At 35.7% G+C, this 19,874-nt stretch overlaps 2 protein-coding genes across 3 annotated transcripts in view; one reads left to right on the top strand and one right to left on the bottom strand.

Annotated features, from left to right (window-relative positions):
* Window positions 1–19,874, bottom strand: part of LOC128679414 (uncharacterized) — a 115,547-nt gene that overhangs the window by 83,138 nt on the left and 12,535 nt on the right. The window lies entirely within an intron of this gene.
* Window positions 633–5,938, top strand: LOC128679415 (uncharacterized). 2 transcript variants are annotated; one of them, XM_053761655.2, is made up of 4 exons: window positions 633–1,067; window positions 2,442–2,638; window positions 4,459–4,609; window positions 5,079–5,938. In XM_053761655.2, exons 2-4 carry the CDS (start codon window positions 2,476–2,478, stop codon window positions 5,488–5,490), a joined length of 726 nt encoding a protein of 241 aa, XP_053617630.1. In that variant the 5' UTR covers window positions 633–1,067; window positions 2,442–2,475; the 3' UTR covers window positions 5,491–5,938. The 2 variants fall into 2 exon arrangements, with proteins under 2 accessions (XP_053617630.1, XP_053617629.1); XM_053761654.1 differs by lacking the exons at window positions 633–1,067; window positions 2,442–2,638 and adding an exon at window positions 2,722–3,068 and having other exon boundaries at window positions 5,079–5,933.

Below are 19,874 nucleotides of genomic sequence, written 5' to 3'. Positions count from 1 at the left end.
TATCTTGTTCAAATTATTCACTCACACAACACAGAACGACAGAATATATTGTTATTTCTGTAATCTAAGATTAGAACATTGCTGAGGAAAATATAATAGGTTTAAAAATTACTTCTTTCTAGCTGTAACTTATCTCTATCGGTAGCCTATGTTTCCCGGTGCATTAAATTTGTCTCCAGCCGTGAAAGCGACAGGCAGACCGACAGACAGACTTTGACATGCTAAAAAGAATTCGTTCAGCTGGATAATTTAGTACAATTATCGCCAAGTTAATAATAGCATCATCAGAGTATATCAAAGCGTGAAACTTAGCAGCGTGTCATTTGATCCGGGCAATCAAATGCCTTCAGCTCTTTGGATCGATTCCAGTGGGATTGGAGTCGTCCTAGTCTCTTTTCTCTGCCAACCAGACGAGGGATTTGCGAATTGAGGTCTCCACTGGCTTAATTTCAAGTAGGTAGGCATTCTAGAGTCTAGAACTTCTAGACTAGAAATTCAGTTAGAATCTAGACAGCTATCTCTTTCTAGATATGAAGGTATTGTTTTCACTCGTAAATAGTTTTTGGGAGAAGAGAAAAATGTCCCGTATATAACAGGACATGTTTGTCTAATTAAGAACTTAGATAATAATCATCACAAATCAAATCAAACGACACCAAATGTGACAAGTCAGCATCGTTTGCGGGGACTGAATTTGTAATGTATGTTATAAAAATTGACACATTTTTATAACTTTCGGGGTATTGAAAACTTAATAGATTTTGCGATAAAAAAAAAGATGATCCGTTATCCCCGGTTGCCATATGCCTACCATCAGATGTGTGTGACGCATTCTGGATCTAGTGGGGGTCTAATTACCTTGAAATATAATCGATGACAAACATGGTGTCAATGTTGCAATAAATGATAATAAAACAGAAATATCAGCTTACCAGTGTTATAAAAATATGCATCATTATCAACATATTTATCAGAGTTATTGTGTGTTGTTGACGTCTTGATCTGTCTGGCGACATTGCAAGGAGATTCCAAGAACAATAAAAGTGTTCGCCAGATTGTAAATATCCGTACGTATGTTGTAATTGTAAAAAATGTATTGGGTGTAGGTAGGCGTAGGTGTGTATAGTACTCGCGCCCTAAGCAACTTTGTATCAGAAATATTTCAAGTCTTAGCAAAAAGTAATTGTATTTTTTTTGTTTATCTAGCGAGTCATGTTTAATTTCTTGAGTGTTTGAGTCATGTTTAATTTCTTGAGTGTTAATTCAAAATGATGCAACAACAGAGGGCGTTCAAGGAAGATGATACAAAAAAATATGTAGTGGTTTATTGATAGATTTATTATATATGGCATAGAAAAAAATAAAGGATTAATACAGATTATAGAAGAAAACAAATTAGTAACATAAGTTGATATTGAAATACAAGTTATTTTTTTACTTAAGTTTAATCTTAAAAACCCTATTATACATCATAACTAAGTGTCATTAAGTTGTTGAAATTCGGCAAATGTACGAAAATTGCATCGAATGAAAATTGTTAAAGCACGGGACGGCAACGCCGCGCACCTCGCCCCGCTGCCGTAAAAAGGCAAGTTTCGCATCGAGCGAACTTGTTCCGAATTCAAAAAGTATTTCGCATGCAGGACCAACTCGACCTTTGATCCCAGTGCGAGTATTTTTGCGCGATGTGCGATGTAAATTTTACATTTTGAGACCTAATCTATTTTATTTTTGTTGCTAAAATTATCTTGAAGGTACATAAAGTAGGTACTTGCGTTCTTGTACAAGAGCATAAACGGCATTAATATGTATTTCGTACATTCAAATGTCGTTAAATATCAATATGGATACGAGAAACAATGTGGTTACCCCACCCAAAAAAAAGGAACCTACCAAGTTTACAAATTTAAATACTATAACAATACAACTTAGCAACAATGTTAATTTGACGTTGATATTGTATTAATAAAATATAGGCACTTTAGTCTTATTTTGTGAATTAGTAGGCACATTCGTCTGTAGTTTAAATGACGCATTGGAACAGTTTACGTGTTTCTCACAGCGTTTCGACCGCTGCGGTTGATCTGTCATTACAATTTTTGAAATTTTAACAACGATGATAATTAATCTGACTTCAAAATAATGTGTAATGTCAATCTTATTAAATGATTTTGGAAATGATTTCCTTAAGAAAATTGATGGATCGTAATGACAACGCGGCCTTAGCGGTTGAATGAAACGCTCTGAGAACCACCTTCAGTCAATATTATATAGACAAGCTTTACTTAGTACAGTCAGCTGCATATCAAGTGTTCCTGCATGGAAGACTGAGGGTCGTTTCGTAAAACATCGTAACTCGCTTATTTGGCTTTCACAAAATCTAATTTCAACTTTCACAATTTTTTTTCAATGTTCACTAAATCCCAAGCATAATTTCATAGAATTTCAAGAAGTGGGCCCTCAGACCACACGCACATGAACTATGCGACGCCAATGGCAACGGAGTTGAAAATTGGATGGCTTTATGTGTTGACTGTACATTTACCAATCGAGATCAGAGAAAGACAATTGATCAACACTAGGATCGCAGTCTCGGGCCGTGCGTTATTGGGGAGTCAAGAGTTTCACAATTGGAATAGTGAGTGTCAAATAAATTTAATTGCAATCAAACCCAAAAGGATGTTTTTTTTTGTACTTAGTTAGGTACCTTCTTATTTCAAACAAACTTCGCGATTCCGACAATGTGTCGCAGTGGGCGTTCTGTCGCAGTCTCGCAGTCGCAAGTCGGCCAATCAGCAGTGGGCTGCTGCGTGCGCATAGTCGCTAGACTGCGTCAGTCAGTCGCGCCTCGCGCTGCTTTGAAGCCGTGCGTTTTTTTCGTCGCATTTTCTCAGCCATGTCGCACGTTAACCCGTCCGATTTGATTGAGGAAGTGAAGAAAAGGCCCGGCCTTTACAATTCAGATCAACCGCCAGAGAGAGAAGAAAAATTGGCCATGTGGAAGGAAATAGGAACTGCGATTTTTCACGACTGGGATTCTTTGAACAAAGCGACGGCGTACGACAGAGGTGCGTGTTTGTTTGGACTGTTGAATTATATTTGCTAGTTTTAATTTTGTTTGCGCAATCACGATTGTTTAGGTACATTAGGTAGGTTTCAACATGGCCGCCACAGCGTGCCTGACATTTGCAGCATAAAGGTGTATGCACACTTAATCCTATTAAAACTGAGTCGCAAATGAAGCAGGTGCTTTATTATGTTACTAGTTAATTTTATTCGTGATTTTAATGAGTTTCGTGATGAATTTATATTTAATGAAATAAAAACAGTTGAAATCTATTCACGACAAAGACGGAAAAATAACGTGCAAATTTTGTAAAAGAAAAGTTTGTAACGACTGAATTTATAACTTCCTTCCTTATAAAAGTTGAAAAGTTGCTCAGAAAATAAAATGCCATTTTCAAACCGCGGTGAAACTTTGTGTAGATATTTTTTAGTGTAGCGTAAGTTGTACACGGTATTTTCTGCGCTTCTATTCAAGGTCAACCAAGGTTAGCAGGCCCAGAGCACCGAGCAGAGAGGGAACTAAGATTGATCGAGTTTATTTGATGGCCGACGAATCGAGCAAACAAAATTATACCTAGGCAATTGTTTATTTATATCTCAAACGACGATTGGTTGCCATTGTTAAACATAACAACGATGTACAAACATAAATATTGTATTGAAGTATGATATGATTCAATCGGAAAAATCTGCAATGAAAAAAATGTATTTTGTGCGTACAGTCCGCGGCACGGCGCGGCGTCGCGCGTCTTCGCCTATATGCGGCGGTATTAGTGGCGCATTTGCATAGATTTTGGGTCTGTTAACATGCTGTTAAAAATGCATTACACTTTTTATTATTATTCAATGCCAAAATGTATATTTTACCAGCTAGCTGCTAGTGAACTCACAGCTGCACGTCTAGTTATGTCGTAGCATAATTAATGTCTGGTCCCAGAGGAAGAGAAATTCTGCGAATATTCATAAGAACACTGCGTGTTTGTTATAAAAATATTTTATGGCCACTCCTCTGTGACTACGGCGATTCTCGCTCTATAGATAGGTATATTGTGTGGGCAACTTTATTTTAGATTTGAATCATGTCATTTGGCATATCGTTTTTCACTTAGTCATAAAGTAACTTGGATATTTCTCATAGAAATAGGTTTTTATTGATTTTTTTTTACTATAACTGCGTATATTCATGGATTTAAGTATTTGGAGTACCTACTAATTCCATGCTGCTATTAAAGGAACTAAATGGTGGCCAGTCCATGAGTCTTATTGTTCTGAGATGAATGTAATCGAATATGTCAGTTCATCAATTAAAAAAAAAAAGAACTGACACGAATGACACGATTTATATCGATTTTCTCCCTGGCTGACACATGACGTAAGAAATCGTTTTTTTAGTTCTCCAGCTACAAAGAAAATGGCGATCGTTACGGGACGCGTACAACAGGGAGCTAAGGGCGCGGCGCACGGGCGTGCGGGTGAACCGGAGGGTATACAAATACTTCAAGAAGATGAGTTTTTTGGGCGGGTTCACGGGAACGCTCAGCGAGTGAGTGTTTTCTTTTTATACCCTTCCCTACATCCAGCCAGCTACATGTAATTTCATTAAAAATACACGGCTTGGAACGGGGCTCGCTTTTTTCAAAACTGACTACGTACTATATTATAGGTACTATATTATACTAGGTAGAATATTACACATGTAGTTTTTGCCATATTATATTACTGTCTGCGCCCCGGGTTTTCGCTCTCGTGGGAATTTCCAGGTTATATTCTGCCCGTGTATCAAATTTCATAACAATCGGTCCTGTAGATTTTGCGTGAACGAGTAACAAACATACACACATCCTCACAAACTTTGGCATTTATAATATTAGTAGGATAGGATTAACGAGCGCTGAAATTATGTTTAGAATACAAATTTTATAATTACAAAATTAAATTCGAATGATGTCTATACTATTATGTCCTTGTGATAAATAGTTCACGCTCACTGATGCCCTTTAATTTATTTTCAGAGAAGATGAAATAAACGATATTCAGGCTGAGTATCTGGGTGGCGAGGACCACGTGAACACGGACGAAGACGACACTCCCGTGCGGGAAAGAGAGAAAAAAGTCAAATTGGAAAAGAGTAGGAAGAAGAAACGGACCCGACGACAGCCTGACTGCATCCCCCCTCCGGAAGAACTTGAGATGCCCATGTTCCCTATGGAAATCACTAACGACTCTGATAGTGACAGCGACAAGTTGTTTCTCCTCTCTTTCTTGCCAGAGATGAGACAATTGCCGGTCAATATCAAGATGTGGGTGAGGGCGCAAGTCGCCAACATCATGCAGGAGGCGGTCGCCTGCCACTATAACAATACACAACCAGGGACCAACGAGAAAAATGGACTAGACGTTAAAATCAGGCATGACAGTGATTAGGCTTTGAAAGGGTTCTCCATAAGGTTTGTTGTTGATCTGGTCGATTTTAAATTTTAAATTTAGAATCACGAAAGTACAGGCCACAGCATATCAACCTATCCAAATTTATTTCAAATTCGATGATGCTATTCGATGATGATATATTACTGCGTTGATAAGGACAACACGACATGCGGTAGAGGTACATAACATAATATTTATTTTCCTCTGATGTTTTTGCTAAAACCAGTTTTAATTACTTGTACATAATCTATACCCGGGCAAAAAAGCCATCTCGACTCGACCCAACATCGACAATATTTTAGTTATAATATTAAAAAAGTTTGTGATATAGTAACGCAATATGTAACGGTAGACAATTATGTTTGTTATTAAGATGCTATGTAGTAGGTTATAAATTACTGTTATTTTTTCAAAATAAATGTCTATGAAATAAAAGATTATTTTATTAGATAAGTTCGTTTTTTTTTCCTTAGTAAAGAAACAATCAAAATGTACAGCTTGACCATAAAGAGTAGAAATTAATTGCAGTGGAACAAAAAAATTTCCATACGAAATTGTTGCCATACTTCAGCAGTTTACGTCAAAAATGCGACAGCTACGAAGAATATAACGCCCCCATTTTTTGTAATCTCTTTATGGTCAAGCTGTACGTCTTTTTTACACTAAGCAAAGATGCAGATATTGTGTGCTGTTGACAAGAACAAACGACCCAACTTATTTGGCACAGCTTCCACAAACTGAAAACGCCCTAAATAGATAAGTTATGATATGGCTATGACTGTACAAAAGACAATCTTGGCAGATTAGCTGTACAGTGTATATCTTAGGTAGATTAGCACAGGATTTAAATATTATATCAAGTAGCAGCATTCCCGATTTCCACGGGAACAGTTATTTTTCCAGAACATACAGCTATATCCTTCTCCATATTATAAACTACATGAATGCAAAATTTCAAGAAGATTGCTTGAGTAGATAGAGCGTGACAACAAACAAACTTGCATATTTATAAAATTAGTTAGGAATAGGAATAATTAATGAGCCTGGCATTTTTGTAAATATTTAATTTGTAATTTTTTAGTTTAAGATTAATTTGATTAACGTTTTAATTTTATAGATAAAATGTAAATTAAAAAATAAATACATTGAACGTTAAATATAAATAATTTGTGCCACTAACTCCTCCGACAAGAGCCTCGCTCTTAAATTATATGATGAACTACGTAAATTTGAGGAAAATATGATAATTAAAACAAAATGGCGTGGCGTGCCGACCATTCTTGCGATACTCCATTCTGGTAATAGTTCTTGTCGTATGTTATGTTCTTAATTCAAAAATGTTTCCCTTTCTCGATTCCTGTCATCGGTTTTAAATGTGTAGGTAAGTATAACGTTTTAGTAAAAAAAAAAAAAACTCCTACAAAGTAAGTATAAATAAATAAATAATAAATAAATAAATAAATGTATTAGGACAAACCACACATATTGAGTTAGCCCCAAAGTAAGTTCGAGACTTGTGTTATGGGATACTAACTCAACGATACTATATTTTATAACAAATACATATATAGATAAACATCCAAGACCCGGACCAATCAGAAAAAGATCATTTCCATGACCCGACCGGGGATCGAACCCGGGACCTCTCGGTTCAGAGGCAAGCACTTTACCACTGCGCCACCGAGGTCGTCTTTACAGCGGGACGCTTTTTAAAATGGATAAAATGTATATCTCTCTAAACTCCACTGGGCTCGTATATTTTCCCGCTCAAAATTTTACGACTGCAAGTTTTAGCTGTTACTTACATATATTCTCACACTGGCGAAAATAAATTCGGATTTTGCTAGCGTCTACTGCATAAAATTAATTATGCATTCTGGATAAAGTTAGCTCCATTAGTTTCCAGCGTGCTTTCACGTTAATTTTAAAAACATTATCTTCAGGTGTGACTTCTCTATTTATCTAACCTACTAATATTATAAATGCGAAAGTTTGTGAGGAATGTAATGTGGAAATCTACTGGACCGATTGTTATGAAATTATGTACCTATTTTAATTTGAATATAACCTGGAATGTCACAGGGTACTTTTTATCCCAAAATTCCCACAGAGCGAAGCCTAGAGCCGCCTATAAAGAGCGAGAAATGTTTTTGTGGAGATATTTCCTCGAAGCGCACTTGTTTTGAGCGCACCCGTCGAAGCCCACCAAAATTATTCTTCGAACCGCACCAAAAAAAGTGCGCTTCGTGGAATACAAAAAATATTGAAATTTCTTTCTTGGACGTGATTGCGCTAATCACGTTTAAAAATAAAATCAGGAAGAGCCATGAAGTAATATACATTATACTTATCGACATATAATGTCTAATAATATTTTTGTGTGTTAGAGTACCCGGTATTATTATCGCCGTTTAGCATTTAAATAAAGCCAAGAGTTAGCAAGATATGGAACATTGGAATTTTGATACGAATGTTGTTCCAATTTCAAATACAGAGATAAAAGATAAATTCATATAAATTCGGACTAAAATATAAAAATTGGGATATCTCCCAGGTAATATCGAGATAAACAATCGATCAGAGATTATTATTTTCTTATCATTCGCAATCTCTCATCTTTACAAGTTCCCAGTTTAGTTCAGGGTTGTGAAGCCGCGAAGCCTGGGGTCAGACTAAAAACAACCTTAAAATTTTGAAGATTCGGTTGTCATTTTACAACTAGTCGCCTGCCTGACGTCAACCCTCCTTGGGAATGCTATTGTTGCCTATCAACTAGCCTAGGCTGTGTGCCCCTTAGTCGCCTCGTACGACATCCACGGGATGTGGAGTGGTCCGATTCGAGGGCGGAACCACACACCACATTATATCATTAGCAATGACTACTTAGTAAATAAATTTAATTAATGACTAACTCCTTCCTTCCATTGAGAATTACCAAACCAACGTGATGTTTACCAAGAATCCAATGTCAGAGCTTCGATATCAAGTTGTTCTGTTACCAAATCTAAATAATAACGTCGAGGTGGCAACATCGCAGGGAAAGTAGCCGCACGGAACGGCAACAGCGCGCGATCGATACAGAGCGGTGAGACGCGGGGGCGCGGGCTGACCCTTCCGATTTCAAACAAATGTACAGTCGACATCACGTCAATATATCCTTTATACACATCTATGCACAGGAAATAGTAACAAATATGCAATTGGGTAATCATACTTTTGTGCAGCGGTACTACGCAGAATGTTTTTAAAGCGTTTGACACGTGCAGTGCAGGTTAACATATTCAATGGTTTGTCAGGTTATCATGCCGTGGCCTACTATTGTTCAAAACTATAGTTTCTCAATAGTCCAATTAGGTAGGTAGTTATGTCAACAATAAGATGTTGTCTAATCGAAACATTAAATTAAATTATAACGTTCTTTGGTATTTATAACGTTAAAAGTGCAGAAGTTGATCATATATTAGGTATTACTCTTATATACAGGGCAAACTAAATCATTTATACATAAAATATAGGTACTTTAACATTGTTTGGCCCATTAGTGAACAAGTAATAAGTTTAATAACCGTAGAAACTCCCAAAATTTTAATACAATTTCGTAAGGTCACAGTCTGTATATAAAGAATCGAAATCGGATTTTTAACGAACTAAATTTTTTGTCGTCGCAACATTTGCAACACCAAATAGAATGAGCAATATTGGTAGATAAACGCCTAGTGTTGCCAACCAAAAGGACTATAATTAAATAAATAAATATATTAGGACAAATCACACAGACTGAGCTAGCCCCAAAGTAAGTTCGAGACTTGTGTTATGGGATACAAACTCAACGATACTATATTTTATAACAATACATATATAGATAAACATCAAAGACACGGGCCAATTAGAAAAATATCATTTTCCATCATGACCCGACCGGGGATCGAACCCGGGACCTCTCGGTTCAGAGGCAAGAACTTTACCACTGCGCCACCGAGGTCGTCAATTAACGACACGATATTTTGGGTCGTGTTATTTTTATGATTTGGTTCAAATGTGCATCACAAATATGTGGCAACCTATTAAGTCCTAACCTAATTATTGAATAGAATTTATTTCTGCAATATCATTGGCACAAAAAAAAATTTGCTCTTTCCATAGAGAAATTTTAAAATCGAAGGAATGATGGAAGAATATTTCGTTTGTCACAAAAATGGGTTTAAAAAAAAGCGAAATATTTTTTTCACTTCTTAATTTTTCCCCAGGGCGTGGTTTGGACGAGCCGAGATTCCCGTTATAACAATGTTATGATTCTCCGAGGGAGTATTTGCGAAACGAAAATATAAGATAACACATGTTTGTAGGATTATCCTCTCGGTACCTTCCAAAATATAGTTAGTGTAGAAGTGACTCAGCGTAGGTATATTGGAGTAACATGTAAAAAAATCGAGGAATATGTTGTAGCAAGTGATAAATAGTAAAATTGACCGAGTTAACAATGAGTTAAACTACGATTTTCTTGTTTCTATAGAAAGATTAACAGAGATAATGAAAATTAAATGAAAAATGCCAAGGTTTGTGAGGATTTATGTGTGTATGTTATATATGTGCAAAATAAAAGGTACCTAATGTGTTATTCCAGGTTATATTCTACTCGTGAACCAAATTTCATAACAATGCGTCCATTGTTATGAAATTTGGGACACGGGTAGAATATAACCTGGAATAACACATAGGGTACTTTTTATCCCAAAATTCCCATGGGAACGAAACGGCTAGTTTGTAACAAGGGAAAAATATCATAGACAACACAAAGAACTACGTAACGCAATACAGAATTTATTGATAAAACTCAATTAAAATTTTCAACTCCAACAAACTCAACCATTTATTTTATTTGTTTACGTTATATAACAGAAAAACAATAAAATTTTACGCCGTGCTTGAGCCCGTGATAAATGTCGCCAATCGCACCTGCCTCTAACAGTGGTTCTACGTATTTAATTCGTTTTATTTTAATAGATACAGAAAACATCACAGTGGTAAACAAATATAATTACAATTAATGCAACCAATTAAAGGTCCTCATCGATGGCTATAAAGTGGATTCACAAATAAATTGAACAATAAGGCATATTACTAAGTAAAAAGAGCATAAATATGAATTTGTTTGTTTGTTAAATTTTATTGTTCCAAGTAAAACCATAAAGAAATAACGAACTGAATGCCAAAAGTGTCCTCTCCCCGCTAACCATTAATTAGTAACGAAATATAATAAACTAACAAATACTATAATATATCTTACGTGAAATTTACTCATGCGTCCAGTTTATCAAAATCCAGAAACTTCCAAGTAATTTCGTGAGTTGTGACACTGTTTATTAGAAATAATTAGTTCAATGTAAAATATTATGTCGCTTTTTGTGCCAGAGCAACAAGCCAGGACCAGGACGAACCATCTCATAGATAGACTTCGACTCATCAAGGTGTTATAAAAATGTTACCTTTATGGTTATAAGATTTTCTTTAATTTAAAAATTGTACTGACACTGTCAGATATACATGTCATGAAGGAGAATCTGAATTTGTTTTTGTTAGATTATATATTATTGTTACAAATTAGTTAAACAATCTTTGGAATGGGATCTTTTAATGTTGTTTCTTGATTTTTCACAGAAACACGCGGTTTTGTTCCAATAAATCCTAGACAGAGGAAATTATCATTAATTCGTGATAAAATACGCCTGAAAATTCAGAAGTAGAAAAAGCATTTACATCCTCAACTGTCTTGCTACAACATTGTTACTTGAGGATATCTTTATTTAAAACTCCCGTGGAAGTAACACTTCCACGGGAGTTTTAAATAAAGATAGAAAGATTTCGTATTGTGAACATCCATCCTACACCGACCTCGCATTGTATCATACGCAAAAATATTTATTCAAATCAAATCTGTAGTTACTTATTATTATTTCGTTTATTACTTCAAAATATTCAGCCAATATTCTTACTTTGTTCCAAGCACTCATAATGCTTTAGGAAATATAGCCACTTAGGTCAAAACAGTAGCTGTATGAAGTGGCTATTTATTTTCCGCTATTTCGTTGCGGATGTTCTGAATCATCCATATCATGACCTCTATTGGCGTATCGCAATGCAGCTCTTGAAAACTTCTGTGATTTCTAACTAAGCCTTTGGTTTCGCTCCTGTGGGATTTTCAGGATTCAAGATTCTTCAAGAACGTGGCTATAATACGTAGAAATATTTTTAAAATTTTTCAAATAAACCAAGATTTTATATAAGATATTATAATTATCTTATCTGTAATGTTCTTAAAACTGTTCAAATCGAAAATAAAAACACATACAATTAACCTGGCCATAAGGCACCTTTTCGCGTGGAACGTCGCATTTTCCCGTTGAAGTTATATTCCGTATTTATGTATGTAAATTTCCTTGTTCTTCAAGTAGTATAACTATGAAAAACGTCTTCCATCTCGTGACGGACGGACTGTCGTGCTAGCAAGAATTCCAGGTTATCATTTACAGTAAAACTTTTTACAGGCAAGCTATCAATGTACGCAGAGACTCAATAAGGAGCACACAGAAGTTTAGTCACAGCTAGTTAATAATAGAATAGCTTGGCACAAAGACCACACAAGGGACAATATTGAAAAGCCATTTTCTTATCTTTCCGTATTCCGTAGCAGCGACTAGTCCCTGACATGACAGGCCAATATAAGTTTGTTCTTTTCTTTTTATATAAGTGACATGCGTTGCTCAATTTTATTTCAGGAGATATTTGTCTAAATTTTTTTTGAAACGCAAACTTTACCTTTAGTCTTCAAGTTACAATTCTGAACACTCCTTAATTTGCGACCCTATTTAGAGCAGAGCACGCCTTGTTTTGACGACGACGGCCTCGCGTGCGACGGGACGATCAACTTTGTTGCTGACTGTACGATCGATACTCTGTAGTACCATTATTATGGTACAGTCAACGTACTGGTCTAATTCATTCCCGCTATACTGCCTAGTGTTTCTGTAGGCGTAGGGTAACCTGACGTGTAGCTGACTGTACACTACCAACCGGACTGGGTTTCTTTTTATTTTCTTTTTGTTAGTGGCCAGCACTGGTATTTATTTCAAGCTAAAGGCCAGGTAATGTTCGTAAAGTACATACCTAGGGAGTACAAAGTTTCATACGGTTTAAGTAAACCACAATGTTTCCGGTGTAGGAAAACATAGAGAAGCTATTTTATCTAGATACAGAATATTATTTGAAGTACCTATATTAAAGCTACGGTTCTACATACACTCTATCGTACGTGGAATACAACACTGTACTTAGTTTCTGAGCCAAAAGAAAATTAATTTATTGTAAAAAATGATAATTGATATTGATAAATACAGAGAAAGTGCATGAGCCATCATAACGCGTAGTTGTTATTGCGTTTTAGATATGCCTATATATGCATCGAGAAGACATTTTCGTAATCATAATTTATTAACTTAGAAGATTTTTCCGTAACTATAGTTTTAAAACGAACTAATACTCATAAAACTCGGCACGGGAAAAGAGTTTAGCTATTTTTATTTCAAGGCTATTTAGTAAAATTTAAGAAAAACATTTTTTTTTTCAAACATATATCTATTTACTACTGATTTGATTAATTTATAAAGACACAAAGTAAGAGTTTCGCAACTAAAGATGTCTTTTTATCACTAAATCTTCCATTAAAATGGAAGTGCGACCAAAAGGTAATTTTTTACGAATCCATTATTAAAAACACCGTGTCGTTGGTAAAATGAGTACTTACTCATTTTATCAACGACACGGTCGACGCTAAAAACGGTTTCGAATGAATAAAAATACAAAAAGTTATTAAATGAAATTACCTTTGTTACCAGTAAATATACCTTGTAAAGATAATATTTTGTGACATTGTTATTTATTGTAGTTATTTATATCATGTACTTACATATTTACACATAAATCGAGCATATTTTTGATGAAATTATTGGATAAACTGCTAAATACAACTTTGTCTCAACTGTAACAACTGTTTTTTTTATGTAAACGGTTGCATTGAAAATGAATGTATTGAACGCTGAAAAACAAAAAGTCGGGGATAGCGTCGTCTTATCTCGATAAAATAACTAATACTTAATAACTTAATAATAATTAACTAATAATTGGATAACTAAGCTACGCCCAACGATTTTATTTTTCTCTTATGTTTTTATGCTTTTAGTAAAATTGTTAAATAAAAATAATTAAAAAAAACATTTTTTAAACTACTTAATTCATTTTATATACCCACTACTAAATAAATACATTTAACCTGCACTTACTTACCTTGGATTTACATTTTTTTTAAACTGAAGTGTAATAAATTATTCAAGCCTTTTCTTTTTATACCCATTGGGTTAGTTGTGGATAAAAATATAATCGGCCATTTTATTACTGCGGCCATCTTGGATTTCCAATGACAGTAGGTATATATTAAAATTAATATGTACAATAAAAACAGTATTAGACAGCAACACTAGTCCTGTTAATTAAAGTCATATTATTTAATGCGGCGAGAAGTAACAACTCATTGAAAAAAACATTCAAATTCTCATAAAATGTAAATCATAGATATGGTTACAAGCTTTGTGATAATGAATTATGAGGTCAAACGTTTCCCACATTAGAAAATAACTTTAGTTTTTACGAATAGAAACATTGCAATAAAATATTTTTTTAAATATTTTATTAATGAATCAATTTATGAAATCTCAAGACTTCATAAATTGAAAATGGAACGATGTTCTTTTTGCTTGCTTGAATATGTTACCAACATGTTTCAGCCATTATCTCTTTCTAAACGTAATAGGGAGTGACGTTAAACGTCATCATTATACTCTGAACTACATTCGAATACTGGCAGGTATTTTCAGCCTGGTGAAAATAAATTTGGATCGATTGCCCTCATTCGTTCAGATTTCGAACGAATATTTAATCCCGTCACATCCTAGGGTCGCCAACGTTTTAAAACAGAATATACCAATAAATTGAACTTAGTAGATATTGGAATTAATTTTAAAAAAACCTGAAACCTCTACAATTAATATCGTTCATCACCTATGAGAGAAACATTCAGTTTACAATTCTTTCCTTGCGGTAGAAGCAGCTGTGGCATTCTATGCTTGGGATCCGCTCCCAGATCGACGTCTGTATAAAAACTGTCTCCTATTGGCTGACAATACTGGGTGTTCATCAAGCAATCTTATACCGTTATATTTGGTAATGCAATGGCAAAAAAATGTAGATCATCAAAAATTCGTTTCTTCACTTTTTTGGCAGACTGTGTGTATTTCGATTTGCATGGAAAATCAATTACCAAAGTAAGATAAAGAACTAGTAACAAATGCATATCGACCTTGAAGATGACAAAACAGTCTGCCAATTATTTACACGGGACCAACATTGAAGTAGACGTATTGAGGTGAATGTAAAAAGATTTTACATACGCGATTCTGTCCGAGAACCGTTCGCGTTCTGAATTTAAATGAGTCACGGAAAATATGTCGCGCACAATAATTCTATTCCATCTGTGGTAAGCATAACTTTACGAGTATTTTGTTATTTTTAATGATATAACAGCAACATTTCACGATATCCAAACGTGGAATACAGTTTCAATAAATAGAAACGAATATTAAAGAACTTCACATTTTTTCCCATTGAAATATCAAATAGAATGGTCAAGATTGGTTGATAAAACAGTGTTGCCAGCCAAGAGGCCACTGTATACTGACAGACTGTGTACTATATCACTTTTATTAGTTTGACAATATAAGTGAAATCTGATTCGATAACAAGAAAATCGAAGCCTGAAACAATGCCTCAAAAAGAAAAGACGCAAAAGAAAATTCTACGCCATTACTTAAAAAAATGACGTAAAAGTTCCAACGACGGCCGTTGCCCATTCGACGCGGCCATTGCAAGTTTCCACTATCTTTACTGGTTCCATTCCGTTTTATGGTGCCCGGTTCAATCGCCTTCATCTGTGGGCGAGGTCGTAGGCATCCGCTATTGTCTTAGCTATGTTCTGTGCCCACAGCTGGGCAAGATGATCTTTTTGATACAACAATGTAAACAAAATTTTGACTTTTATCTAAAGCTGCGACTTTAATTCGAATTATTTTTCTTGCAAGTTTGAGACACTTAGGTATGTACCTATTACATTTTTATATATACATTTTCTAAATATAGACCCAAGTTTGTGAGGCAAAGAAGACAAGAGTCACGGCTTCAGTTCATAGCAATAAAAGAACAGACAAGCTGCGGTCAACCGCTCAATAGGAAATAAAACCAGATTTTTTTTTTATCGCCCCAGTTTTACCAAACTCTCGAATTCTGTGAAATAATTAAACTGAGAGAGGTGAGTGGAGGTCGAATTTTAAAATTACTCGATTCGCTTGCGTCCCGTTTCATTTAGCACGAATCAATCCGACCTCATTATGTTTTTTGCAAGTAGTTTAGGCGAAACGTTTTCGGTCCATTTATACGTAGTAATCGTACGCCAGCAGGAACTCGACTTTTAAATCCATTTTCCAATATTGTCTGTTTGAACATTTCATATTAATATTTTTTCATATTCATACGTAATTAATACGATATCAAACTACATTTACAAAGTATCTACAATTAAAAGGTATGTCAGCAGTAATTATTTATGATTGAGCTGCCATCTCGAAACTGGTCCAAGACCCACGCACAGTGACTGATGGCGGCGCGAGCCAATCACACATCACTTCTCGAACTATCTATATACACAGCATTGTAAGCCAGTTTTTAAAGTGTTGATGTTCTGGTTCGTAAGATATATATTTATGATATATTACCATTTACGTTGCTAACTATAGTGTACCTGTCTAAGTATATTGTGATAACGCGGCTTATATACGCAGGTGTTGCATGCAAGCAAGCACACGAGGGTATTAATGCCACAGAAACTGATGATTTACATTAAACTCTACCGCATTATGGCGATTTAGGCTCAATTCTTTATTTAAATTAATTTTATAACTTTAAATGAAATTTTGTTTGTTAAGTTACCTATTTTTTATTAAAGGCAAGGTTTGTAATTTTAAAATGGTGGTAGTAAAATGTAATTTTCAACTAAATTTTATTTAATTTTCGAAACCGAGAAAATCGTAAAACATCACATTACTTTTATTAAATGTCTTATTATAAGGCCGTAATGAAAGAGACCTTACGTGCAGCTGATACAGGATTCATAGGACGGACAAGGAAAAAACAAGAGCTCGCAGAACATTTTAGTGGCTATAGTTTGCGTTGAGTAAGTAAACCTGCTTCGAAAATGTCAGCTGGAGATGAAAGGCTTTGTGACTTTGCAGGGGAAGCGTGCATCCTCGTAATATATCTGTGAAGTCCTTCAGAAAACAATAGTAAAAACGTCGGCCATTGCTCGGTGACGCAAGCCAGCGGGCGGGAAACATAATAAATAATAATAGGCGCACGGAGCGGCAACAGCGCGCCGCGGGACGGCAACGCGGCGATCGATGCTGCTCGCGGCATTTTGCTCGTGGTTTGTGGAGTTCCATTTCGCCATGTGGTTTTGAAAAGCATATTTTGATTTATTTATTTTTTATATGTTAGGATGAGATTTATGATATCATTAAAATTCGCGCAGGTAATTTTAAAAATTTCATCAAGAATAGAAAAGTACCTACTTGGCAAAGTCGTGTTCCTATTCTGCGTACTTACGTTTAGTTCACGATAGGTGATGTATGAATCATAGGGTATTAATGAAAATGTGCTTTTTTAAATAGGTACGAGAGAAAAGCTGAATGCTCGAGACGGGTATTTAATATCTTTATTAACACTTCGTCGACTGCATTCACACAGGATTTATTCAATTACACGTAGTAGTACTGCATTACTGTACTGTTTCCTCGTCTAGCAATTTCCCAAAAGGTTGTCTGGAAGAAATTGCTTATAGCGGATAGGCCGCCTTTTGCACAATATATCTAAATCATGATGTCATGCTATGTGTGATTATAAATTTTGTACTTATGTATACTATGTAATTAATATTCGTGTATTAATAAAGAATTATTGTGTTGTTGTAGGCAAAAAGTTGTAACTATTCCGTATTTTCGATTCATTGGCGTTGAATTGAACTCCGGCCATTCTCCCAATGATGGCAACTATCACTATACATATATATTAGGTTATACATAGTATCTACCTACTTTAAGTCAAAAAAACAAAGTCGCTTTCCGCTGTCTAAAAATCCCTGTATGCTTAGATCTTTAAAACTACGCAACGTATTTTGTTGCTGTTTTCACCAATAGATTGTGTGATTCAAGAGGAAAGTTTTGGTATAATTTATCATGGTTTTACCCGAGCGAAGCTGGGACGCGTCGCTAGTACTGTATAACTTTAGATTGCATCACCCCAGTCGGTATTCTCGTCCAGCCGGCCTACGCATTACGTTCCTCTTAAAGTCTCGACTCTCAAGGTCTTAGAATGCTAGACGTTCGGTCACGTAACGAGCAGAATTAAATCCATTAGTAAACAATCAATGTTAGGCACAATATAAATATTTAACCAATATTGGATCAAAGATAATATTAATGCGCCTGGACTGAGCATACTGCAGAGCTACTTAACTGTCGTACGCACCATAAAAGTATTATTGAATGCACTCACGTCCAGCGTATTTTTCGCAAACGACCAATTAAATACAAAACCAAAAATGTAAAGCGGACTAAACCAGTTTCGTTCTTAATTGGTCGAAACTGGAAACCGTTACAGAATATCTACCTATATTCCCGTGGCAGAATACTACCTACCTACTCACATTTACACCAACTTATCCAATTCGCAATGCCAAGCATGTTCGAATTTCGAATCGAATATTTACTCGTCGAAGAGTGCACGGAACGGCAACCGCGCTCGGCACGGCAACGCCGTAATTTCGCTAGCTCTTGCTGTGCTGTGCCCCCGCAAATATCTATAGGATCAGCTGGACTCGAGCACTCGAAGTCTCGTGTGTTTACGTTATATATTTATCAATGTGTGTGTGTGTGTGTGTTCCACCATGCAAACATTTTTTTTTTCTTTATTGAGTAGTAAATGCTGGTTTATAGCCAGTACGATTTTGTTTTATCGCCGTTGGTGTAATGCAACAATGTATAGGTACTTTATTGTTATCGCGATCACATTCCGCGAACAATGTTGCGTCACTGAAGTAGGGAACGTTGTCTGTGACAAAGAACATACTACTTTCTTCTGCGATTGGTCTGCGTATAGGGCTGAATTAGGATTCTGATACCCAAAGCATAGCCGTGTGGCACATCTATAAGAAAATCTGTCTCATCATCGCGTTCCCTGATGCATTCTAATCTTTGATGCTAATGTGGTCAAGCCAACACTAGAAAATTCATGCTTCCATTCTATACCAATATTACAAATGCAAAAGTCACGTCAAAGTCACGCTTTCACGGCTAAACCGTTGGACCGACTTTGATAAAATTTGGATAATAGTGGTGCTTTTGGGGGTGAAAGTTCGTATAAAAAACAAATGCCGTAAGCGTAGCCGCGTTAAATAGCTATTATTCAACATTCTTATATCTACGTACATATAAAACTATACAGACTTACAGACTTTGAAACGTGCCAAGCGGTCGTTCCGAAGCGGATTATTTTAATTCAAAATCGATAGCTATTTGAGTGCGACTCTGTAAATACTCCGGACGTCCCACTTCGGAGATACCATTCGATTTGCCTTGCTTAGTATTACGTTTTTGTACAAATACAATCTCCGTTTTTATTTTTACAAGCCTTTATTTAGTTTCACAAGTCTCGATTTTCTTCTTATTGAGCTTTTCCCACTCATGTGGGGTCGGCACTGTATGTCAACTCCTTCCATTGAAATCCGTGCCATTTCACTCAACAATCACTTCATATTCATACTTTCTTTCGTGTATTTTCCTCTATTCGGTGGTTTTTATACGACCTCGGTGGCGTAGTGGTAAAGTGTTTGCCTCTGGACCGAGAGGTCCCGGGTTCGATCCCCGGTCGGGTCATGTTGGAAAATGATCTTTTTCTGATTGGCCCGGGTCTTGGATGTTTATCTGTACATGTATTTGTTATAAAATATAGTATCGTTGAGTTAGTATCTCATAACACAAGTCTCGAACTTACTTTGGGGCTAGCTCAATCTGTGTGATTTGTCCTAATATATTTATTTATTTCACAAATCCCAATGTTAGTATGTCAAATTTTGCAATACTTCCGGCTTGTCCTACGGAGTTGAAACTTTCCACGTGTCGCGTCGCTACGGTTTCCATGCAGTGCACTATTATGATGAATATAAC

This window comes from Plodia interpunctella, chromosome 21 (assembly GCF_027563975.2).
Source record: "Plodia interpunctella isolate USDA-ARS_2022_Savannah chromosome 21, ilPloInte3.2, whole genome shotgun sequence".
Lineage (NCBI taxonomy): Eukaryota > Metazoa > Arthropoda > Insecta > Lepidoptera > Pyralidae > Plodia > Plodia interpunctella.
Note: the sequence above shows the minus strand (reverse complement) of the source record. Positions and strands in the feature narration are given on the sequence as shown.